Raw genomic sequence first — 10,991 nt, 5'->3', positions numbered from 1 at the left:
ATCGGACCATGATCTATTGTGTGTTAATTGTCTAGCTACTAAGTAGACCAAGTTAAAATTAAGAAAAAACCCTGAAATCATTAAGTTTCAATTTAAAATAATCTTTTATTCGCATTGTACACCAATGTGTACAACGTAGCAGCATCATTTATTTTGTGTTACCAATAGGCTAAAGCAAAACAAAATGTGTGCAAGGTATTCATTTGATTTTACTACTGTACAGATTTATATTTTAACACAGTGTAATGTGTTGCGTACGCAAAACACATTAGGGTTATTTCACGCAATGATTTATACTTAAAATACATTGAGAACCCGACACCACCTTATGTCGGACAAACATGTCTGGTTTAGCGAGGGGCTACTGTATGATTCGGGGGTGAAGGTTGGGGCCCCACTATAGATCCTGATGTGATTAAACTTCCTTTCTCATATATATATATATAGAGAGAGAGAGAGAGAGAGAGAGAGAGAGAGAGAGAGAGAGAGAGAGAGAGAGATAGATAGATAACAGTATTAAAATAGGTCAAATGAAGACGGAACAGAATGCTTTGTACTGATTACGTTTACATTTTACAAAAACAATGTTGTTTTGATTCTTGCACACTTGCATGTATAGACGTTATCCTTCGGGCTCCCTCTGCTGCAACAAACCACAACTCAACCTCCGCTATTTGAAAAAATGTCGCACAACTCTCAATAGAGATCTCGCCAAGGTGACGCAAATAATATTTAAGTATTATATTAGTATATTAGTATATTGCGGCTCTCTTCATTAACATATTTGTTCTTAGTACATAAGACAAAATGTGCACTTTGCGAATTATCATAACGAAAATGCAAATTGCGGTATGTTTGCCCTGCGACTGGCCCATCTTAGTACATCTACCCCAAAGGTCTGTTATCTACAGGTATTGACCACTGCAGATGATATTCATACTATTATAAACTGAACAAAAGTGTATTTAGGTTATATTTTTGGACTGAATCTCTTGGGTTGCTTGAAGACTATGCTGCTGTGTAAGCGAGTTTCAAGATTCTGTTCTGTTAGCTTTCAGGGAGCATCTAACTGTGGGATAAAGACTGCTCTACTCGCGTCCTCATTGGCTGAAAAGACCTGTGAGCTCATCGTCAAAATTGTTGAGTATGATGACTTTTTAAGATTTTTTTGTGTTTACCAGCTCAGGACAGTCCCTTTTCAGTTCAACGAATAATTAAAACAATAATAACTGGCTGATCAAGATTCCAAGCTGCTGTTGCTAGCTTCCTCAGAGGTTTCATTTTCTTACACAGCTTGTTTTCAGTCTGGAATGGGCCATTTTGTCATCACACCAGACACGTTAAGGTTTTTATTGCTGTTAAATTACAGTCACAATGTGTCTTATTGCTTAAACTTTGGTCATGCACTGTAGTATCTGTAACTACTAGATAATATACACCTAAAAACAAAACAAAAAACCAGCAACTGAATCTCACACAGCACTGCAGTATACAAACCAGGACAGGGAATGTGCAGTCAGTTTTGTAAAATAATTTAATGCTGACATAATCTACTTTACATCAGGGAAATATCTCCACAATCCATTCAACTCTACTCAGATTACATTACATGACTGTACAGCTGCTAAAGCAATCATACTACCTACAATGTACATCTTCACTCTCGTCAAAGCTATTGTTTCCATCTCTATGCTTCCTGTATCCCCTCAACACCTCTCAATACATTAAAGAAACTATACAGTGTGTTTTTACCTGTTCTAAAAGAGATATTCACTTGAGAAGTATCTGATTGAAGACAATCACCCATCAACACTTCCTCACTAACTTCAAGACTTTCACTACCCTTCCAGAACTTCTTCAGTACTTGTCCAGTCCATTTAAAGAGATTAGAATTTCACTGAAGTCTTTGCTCTGTATTGTTTTTCACCCAGTAACCAAAACTATTCCAATTGAACCTGCATTCTACATGACCCAAGTGTCAAAATGTCCATGGATTTATTATATCTATGGTTAAAAGTACTGAGACAATACTGTGTACCCAAAAATGAGTTATAGCTTTAGTCCCAGAGCCAAAAAAATTGCTAAACATAACTTACTATTGCTAAACAGAACTTTCTTAGACTGTATAAAAGTGCACTGCTCTGAAAGCCAACACCAATGGCAAACTATTTTTTGTTGAATAGATAAATGTATAAAACACATAGAAAGACGCCATCAGATGCTTTTCACTCTTTTAAGGAAAGACCAGCCAGTCTCTCATAGCTGCAGAACTACAGTATCTACTGTACAAAATAAATATTAAATATACAGATAGCCCAACTCTATAGTTGGAAATAATACCACAAAACACTTCTTAACTGAGCAGTAAATAAATACGGCCCATATTAAGTATCTAATTTAGAGGAAAGAGCAGTTTCTTGCGCAGAGTGTGGCGCAGATCCATGGTGTAGGTCTCTCCGTGCTGCTGTCTGTTTTTCTCGTAGATCACATTGTTCACCTCAGTGTGGATGTCAATGAGATGCCTGTTTCTGGAATAAAACAAGGCCATTTCAGTTAATTTTCTTTGTGTTTATAAATTTACATTTACTTTTTAATTGTATTTTTTTTGTTTTCTTTTTTACATTAAAGGTGTAAATATATATAGTATATATACTTTTTACACACACACACACACACACACACACACACACACACACACACACACACACACACACACACACACACAAACACAGTATGAATATATGCCTAATTTAAGGATTCAAGGTGCCTAAGTTGTCTGTTACTTTTTTCCATTCGACCAAAAAAATGGTCTGCCAGTATTTGTTGGTCTTTTTCTTTCTTTGTAAACAGGGATTCTTGAATTGATTTGGTCAATGGGATCTATACAAGTGACATAAAAGAGGCAGGTCTAAATGCTTTTGCTGTTTGAATCATTAAATTTGAGCTCACTGGAGCCGACATCTAACAGTGCATGCAAGTCCCCTTGGCGTATTCCTGTCTTTAAAAATGTATGAAGACGCCAGGGAGGGATCTAGTTTAAAAGAACAGGTATGAAATGGCAGCTAATGTATTCCCTTTATATCACTTTCTATCACAGGGGTGTTTTAAACATCCAAGTCACCAGGATGTGATGACTGAAACCAGGATGACCACAGAAACCATGATGTGATGACTGAAGCGGAAAATGATACAAAGGGAATCTAAACAACAAGAAGAATACATTTAATAGACCCCGTGGCTGCAGAGGATGTGCTTTACCTTTTCTGTCCCCTTAGTAGAGATGCTGAGAGAGCATGTAGGTATTCTGACCGATGATGCACTTTTTCAAGGGTGCAAGCGTCAGTATTACAGCAGCTCCAAAAAACATCAGCTTCATTAGGGATATACTCTACCCTACTGGCAACAGAAGACCCATCAACCTCCACGTCATTGTAGTCACAGTGCTCTGGAACGGTGTAGTTCTGGATGAAGAATAGCTTTGGTTTGCCCGAAAGGCCCGGGCAGTGCTCCACAGTAAAGAGCTGCTTTATTGTGTCAAAGCCGATGCCTGGACCCTCTTTCTCAGTGGCTATCATCTTGGTGGAGCTGCCCCGACTGATAATGCAACAGACGAAGCAGTCTGAGTTCCTGTGCTCTCTCATCCTAGCTGTTTCCTTCAACACTGAACAGGCGTCACCTAGGCTTAACCACTTGTACAGGATGACTTGGAAGTGAAGTCTCTTGAAGGTGTGTTCTAGCATATCTGTAAGACACAAGGCACTTCTTTATAGGACGTACCTACCGCCTTTCACAGAAGCATTGCCTCAAGTTGATTTACAATCAATGGGCAACCACACCCGGAGATGTAAAGAGCTTCAAATGTCATTTAATTGCTGTTTTTTTTCTCCCTCACCCATTTAAATACTGTATACAGCAGAATGGGATCAAGCATTCTTTCAGCAGAGCAAAACATATCTCCTCACCTCCATCAGTGCCAACGCAGTCTATTATTAAACACACTCCAAAAGGACGTCTCTGCATTCTGTATACTTCTTCAGGGTTCTGTGACACAAAAGAGACAGGCTTGTGATAGGATTATCACCACAGAAAAGCCTGCCAATTAGAGCATTCTGCATGGAAGATCATTCCTAGTCAATAAACTAAAAATACAATCAAATAAATAGCTGGCAATACAGTTGGTGAAACCTTAAATAGCATCAGCTGAATATGCATGCACTAATGGAGATAACCTCATCTTAAACATTGTACATGGATAGTTTTAAATGAAAGCTTGAAATTTGTTTTTTACCTGCATTCCCATTTCAGGTACTGAAAAGGAAACTTTGATGTTTTCTGCAGCTGAAACAGAGAAAACTTTTTTTTTGTTGTACTGTTGGTCGTTGTTTTGATCCGCAAAGTACAGTATTTTGGTTTGAGTGAGTGCAAGTTATTTTTACATCATGCATCAGAGATGATCTTTTTATTGATCTTTACTTTTTTGAAGACCAAAGTAATATTACATCTACAGATGAGAGAAAATACAGACAAGCTTTCCAGCACGCCTCTGAATGGTCCTCAATGCAGCCTGGAGGAGTGGGAGGGCAGCTCAGATATATTTCAAGCCCATGCATGTCACAGATGGAAATAGATCATGGTTTTCTAATGTGGACCTTTGGGAAGTCTCACAAGGTAAAGGCAGGGTTAGAAACTCACACTAGTCTTGCACCCAGTCCTGGGTTCCAGAACGATCAGGAGCCAGTATGAGCAATCAGGCCCCCTGATAAATAAATTGTTATAGCTGCATACAATTCCTTGGTAAACCAAATGACTCTGTTGAAACTTGTGCATGCTGTGAGAAGAACGATTAGTTTAGAGCACATTTAGCAGAGGCCTAATTACTCCAATACCTAACTACTGGCCAGTTCAATAATTTACCTAACAAGGGGACCTGGAGACAGGACAAGTGTGAGCTTGTAACCCTGTAAAGGATTCTGAATAATTGTATATAAGACATAGCATATTTGTGCTGGGACATGAATAGCAGTCCAAACCTGAGTAGCCCACTGTTCAATAAATAGTGAAAGACAGAACGGTAATATTGGAAAGCAATACAGAGCTCTTTATGCACTGAAGCAATCCGTTCCAAGTGAATCACAATGTAAGGTTTCCATGGTGATCCATGAAAGCATGAAAGCAGACCCCTTTGTTTGCCAATTTGATTACATTGCAACAATTAATATAGTCTGACAGGGGTTTGAGAGGATAAAAATGAATGCTACAGCCTACCTTGGGCTCCAGCAGGACTTTGATAGATTCTTGCAGGAAGAGGTGGTGCACTGGCAGCTTCTTGTGACTTGGGTGAAAGAAATATGTATTAATAACAGATAAAATAAATAAAGCTACAACAGAAATAAAAGAGCAGACTTCATTAGTGGACTAATTGATAGACATTTTCACATTTGAACACAAACTGTAAATGAGTTGAATAGAGCAATGCTGTGCAGGAATTGCCACAGATAAACAAATACTTATTTGTTCAATATACTTACATGAGAAAGACCCAAACATTTTTCCCTCTGATTGTGTGAGGCAACGTTTGGATGTGAAACTTGACCTGTAATTTAGACAAAAATACTTTTCTTTAGAACCACGATATACCTTTGTTTCCATAAAATGTAGGAGTTGTCTATGTGCAGGATTACAAGAAAGACACACAGTAGAGTGATCTAATTAGTTACAGTTTTAATCACAAGCTAATTTACTGTATTTTTTTGCAGCTGTACATGGTCCTCCATCATTGTATGGCCACATACAGGCCAGGTACCATACCGGAGCTATTGCAAGGGTGGCATTACAACGAGGACCAACAACAAACCAATAAACTACAAAAACAAAGGCCAATAAAAAACAAAACTGCAAGTTAGCAATCAAAAAGTTTCATTTTCCCATACAACAATAACACTACTGTGTTCCGTACAGTAAACAACGAGGATGGTTAAGCAGTTGTTCTGTATTTTATTCGGTTAGGGTTTTCTACAGTAGCTGCTGGTAAAGTGAGTGCAAAATGCACTAGTTTGTATTGGTGCACATCAGAAGGATTGGCATGTGGCGAGGACTATATATTTGAACACAGACGACAATGCATTACTACTTGAATGAACCGTGCAGGGATAGAAATAAAACTCCTGTTGCATAGCAGTTTCACCCATTCCAGGTTTTACTATGAGCTTGGTAAGCCACAGTGTATAGGTATCAAGCTCTGGTGTGTATTAATAAACTAGATCAAACCACGTAAATGGTATCTGTCTGTACTTTATTGTTGATTGTTTGGTATGTTTGAGGAAATGTATGGGTGTGTGTTAATAAATAAATAAATAGAGATAGAACAACAGCCAGATAGATAGACAGACAGTTAGATAGATAGATAGATAGATAGATAGATAGATAGATAGATAGATAGATAGATAGATAGATAGATAGATAGATAGATAGATAGATAGATAGATAGATCAAGGATAAGGGTTCTTACTGCTGCGCTTGTACTTCAGCACCTTCTTCTTGAGGTCTTTCCTGTGGATGTGATGCAGGCAGTGCTCTATTAATTCCACTTTATCAGGTGAGACTTTATCATGCTTCTCCAACTCAATCACCACATCAAGGAAGCCCTGCAGCAACAAAAAATGTCTGGCTATAAAAGCATTGCTTTGATACTTTTCCAATACTTTTATTAGGGTTCATACTACTGGACTGAAGACACAAGGCCCTATGTTGACTGGCACAATGTCAGTTTTACAGACTGGTTTCATGGATCACACAGAAAAGTTTTTCTTTGGGAGTCAATTAAATAAATTAAATTGTTACTTAATATGGGTGAGCATCTAGATGAGAAATAAAGAAATGAAAAAGTAAAGGTAATTCTTTTTAAAAATAGCTTTTTAGAGTGCTTTTCAAACTAAAGATTTTTAGTGGATCAAAATAAACTCATTTATAATAATCTTTATACAGCGCCTTTCATAGTGAACCACCACCACAAAGTGCTTTACAAGATACAAGACTGGGGCATCAGCTGCAGAGTCAATTACAACAACATCTCAACCGAAAGACAGAACATAAGGAGGTTAATGACTTCCTCAGGGTCACACAATGAGTCAATGGCTGAGCTGGGACTTAAACTGGGGATGTCCTGGTTACAAGCCAGTTTCTTTAACCACTGGACCACATAGCATCCTATTTATATACACACAGTTCCGTATTACCATACAGCAGCTGATATCATATCTTAAAACGCTTTCCTGACAACTACATTCTAAAGATGAAGCATGAAATGTGTGAACACGACACATTTCCGACTAAAAGCCAGAGTATGAATTTTCAAATAAAGGCTGTTTAGAGGATGTCAAATGGATTCGGTCAAGATGTTGTCAAGCAATAATGTCATGAAATCAACTTTACAGTAAATGAAATTCAAATACAAGTCTTACTGTAGCTTTATCAAGCCGCCCTTTTGGTATAGTGTCATTTAATAAAAATATTAGTGAACGCAAATCTTCTTTATCTAGGTCTTCACTGATTTCTGCCATGAGCACCCTAGAACAAAAACACAAGAAACAGGTGTTACTATACTTTATACTTGATGATTGGGTCTTTAAAGTTTAAACTCGCTGAAGCCCGTGCAACACTTCCCACTTCCATTCAGAAAATCAGCCTTTTCAGAAGCAGTTTTTGCAGAATTAGTAAGCAAGGCAAGTAATGATATAAATCAGAAAGAGCAGATGAACAGACGTAGAAAATAAAAGTCCCATCCTTACCTGTAAGCAGAAACAGTGCACAGACTACTTTCCAAAAGAGCTTTCACTTGTTTTTTATTTGAACTTAGTATCTTTTTCAAAAGGTCAAATCTTTTGATTCTGTACAGCAGTTCAGCCAGAACTAGATGGTCTAGCACTCCACTTTTTATCTGTGATTTCAAAACTTCCTTCACGTCTTGTTTCGAACAGCCTCCATCAAGATCGCGGCACAAATAGATTAACGTTTGGCTTTCATCGCTGGAGAGTTCTTCATAGATCCAGTTGATTTTTAATGATAACTGTCCTTCAGCCATTGTAATAAGTGAGTCAGGAAAACTAAACCAGCATCATTATATGTTCCAAGACTCCATTACCCACTGTTCCACACTTCGATACCACTCTAAAAAAAAGGGGACAATGATTATATTTCCAATTTCGATGTAACGCCAATGCTGCTGAGAAGTACATATATTAGTATTGAAAGTGTCATATTATTAACCATTGATTTTTTAAAAAATATTCTTAACTCTCCTTAGCCTAACCATCTTCTCCCTTTTGAGTGGGATTTTTAAATTTCGTTTTCAGTCTTGTTTTTACTTGTTTTTACTGTAAGAAAAAAATTCTCTCAGTAAATCGTGAGCCGAAGCTTTGCGAGCAGGGCCAGATCACTCGCCAGTTTATAGTGGTAAGTAATAAGGATTCCGACACATGTCAATTGCATGGGGAGAAGCAGAAGTAAATACCATTATATATGAATATCACTGACCACATTTGCACAATAATTTTACAGTTGCCCCATGCACTTCCCATGGTTATAGTATGCGTTTCCAATTGTTTCCATGGTTTGCCATGTTTTTTTCATATGCTTTACTTTACCATTGTCTCTGGGTTTTACCATGCTTTCACTATCCTTTATTGCGTTTTGCTGTGCTTTTACTGTGGGAAACTTTAATAAGGTGTGCTGTTAACGCAAACCATCTATCTTAAATACACAATAGATAAAAGCAGCCAGTTCAGACTATCCTGTGCTCATATGCCTCCTTTTCCAGTTACTGTCTTCTGATCAAGCACGTGCAGGGCAGAAGGGAAGATGAGGGTTACTAGAGGGTGTTTATGAATTACACAACTGCTTTAGAAACAGTCTGTCAAGTATTGAAAATCAGCAACATTTTCTTAGAAAAGAGATTTGTGGCTATTATGGTTATCTGTTTAACACTGAAGCCAATAAAATAAAAAAAATAATAATAATAATAATAATAATAATAATAATAATAATAATAATAATAATAATAATAATAATATATTATAGGGCTTTTCACTTAAAAACAAACTTTAGACAAACAATAGACAAACAGTAAGAACAACAAATCATTTACAGAAAGCCAATCGAAAAAAGTTTTAAGATTTAAAAGCATCAGTTGAGTCACAATTTTTCAAATAGCACGGCAGGGCGTTCCATAGGCGTGGGGCTAAAAAGTGGATAGCCAGACCAGCCACAGTACGCAGACGACTCCTAGGCACAGACAAAATAACATTGTTACCACATCGCAATTTGCGTTTAGGTATATGGTACTGAAGGAGATCCCTAAGACAGGAAATGCCTTGAGAATGTAAGGATTTATGTTAGTAACAAAACCTCAAAATCAATGCTATATTTGACTGGCAGCCAGTGGAGAGAAGCAAGGGCAGGAGCTAGGAAGCTGGCAAATAACAATACTATCCTTCCAACGCCGATCGTAACTTTTCATAGGTATAGTAGTTTATACAGATTAAAAGTACCCAGCACTCCGCTTATATAAATATCATGACGAGTCACGGATTTAAAAAAATAATTATTGAAACCACATTTTAATGACAACAATGTCATACGGATATCCATATTACAATTGTACATTACAGTTACATATTATTATTATTATTATTATTATTATTATTATTATTATTATTATGTTTAATATCGTCTTTGCTCTGTATCGTATATAACTACTGACTGGGGTTTCTGAAATGATCGTTCTGTAAATAAAGTAGTACATTTAGTAAAATAAATAAAAAAAAATAAAATACCTGTTGTGTAGCTTTAACTGCGGCGTCGGTAAAAAATGAAACAATATGAAAGCTATCAGCAGCACACATTTTAAACTATATCAATTTCGGCTATTGCGTAGGCTGTAGAGTAATACTGGATGAAATGCAGGTTTCGTTTCACCCAGCTGGTGATGTAAGGTTTCTGGTATTTTGCCTGTATAGAGGATGTGAGTAAGTCTTTAGTTATTTTAGAATGTACCACTCATACTGTTCACTCATACTGGAAACTCAAAAGTAAGTAGGCGTTTTGGGCTGGTTTAAGTTAAAACATAGCTTTAGACTTTATTCTGGTGAAGACGGTCAACGTTTTGTTTTTTTCTTTTCCCCACTCATAATAATTATCGACATTTTATTTACGCAATTATAACTAGGTAGACGTGTATCAATATGGGCTACATCAACTGCAAATTTATAAAACGTTTTGATGAATACTTACATGTACATTATATCTGTTTCTAAATAACCAATTTGCATAGAGAGCAACGTAGCTGAAACGAATATGTTCCGCTTCAGTTGTTCCAGATGTAAGTGACTAATGGCGAAGGGAATTGCCCGAGAAAGACACAAGAATTACATTCATTATCACATGCTCTTGCATCTGTTCTGCCCACTGCGACTCATATAGGTGTCGGTTTTACAGCATGTGCGGTATAAATTGATATATTATAAAAACATACCTCTTCCTTCTATGATTGCCATGGCACGTCCAACAACTTAATTAAAAGTGAAAGAAGACTTTTTTTTTTAAAGGTGGACCAGGGTTGAATGCACACATGGTGTATCACTCTTCAATGTTAAATCAAGTAATATACAAATCGTTGTAAACCTATTTTTATATATATATATATATATATATATATATATATATATATATATATATATATATATATATATATATATATATATATATATATATGGGTCATTCTACAAATGCGGTGGCAAATGCTGCCACTCAGTAGTAGTTAAATTCAGATATAAATGACAAATAATACCAAAATACTTAGTTTAATTAAGGTCTTTATGAATATTCACATTATTTTCTACCTTTTTGGCTGCAAAAGTTTAATTTATTTTACATTTCAAAGTCAGTGAGAGTATGAAAATTGGCCGTCACTCATATTATGAGCAGAGGTGTTATGA

At 36.6% G+C, this 10,991-nt stretch overlaps 1 protein-coding gene across 1 annotated transcript; it reads right to left on the bottom strand.

The window, feature by feature from the left end:
* Positions 1-822: 822 nt before the first annotated feature.
* LOC121322098 (CASP8 and FADD-like apoptosis regulator) lies at positions 823-10,081 on the bottom strand. Its single transcript, XM_041261616.1, has 10 exons — positions 9,831-10,081; positions 7,788-8,166; positions 7,461-7,566; positions 6,509-6,644; positions 5,529-5,593; positions 5,266-5,332; positions 4,289-4,338; positions 3,963-4,041; positions 3,259-3,742; positions 823-2,528 (listed from the first exon to the last, which is right to left on the bottom strand). Exons 2-10 carry the CDS (start codon positions 8,078-8,080, stop codon positions 2,393-2,395), a joined length of 1,416 nt encoding a protein of 471 aa, XP_041117550.1. The 5' UTR covers positions 8,081-8,166; positions 9,831-10,081; the 3' UTR covers positions 823-2,392.
* Between the last annotated feature and the right edge of the window lie 910 nt (positions 10,082-10,991).

The sequence above is a fragment of the Polyodon spathula genome, chromosome 10 (assembly GCF_017654505.1).
Source record: "Polyodon spathula isolate WHYD16114869_AA chromosome 10, ASM1765450v1, whole genome shotgun sequence".
In the NCBI taxonomy this organism is placed as follows: domain Eukaryota; kingdom Metazoa; phylum Chordata; class Actinopteri; order Acipenseriformes; family Polyodontidae; genus Polyodon; species Polyodon spathula.
Note: the sequence above shows the minus strand (reverse complement) of the source record. Positions and strands in the feature narration are given on the sequence as shown.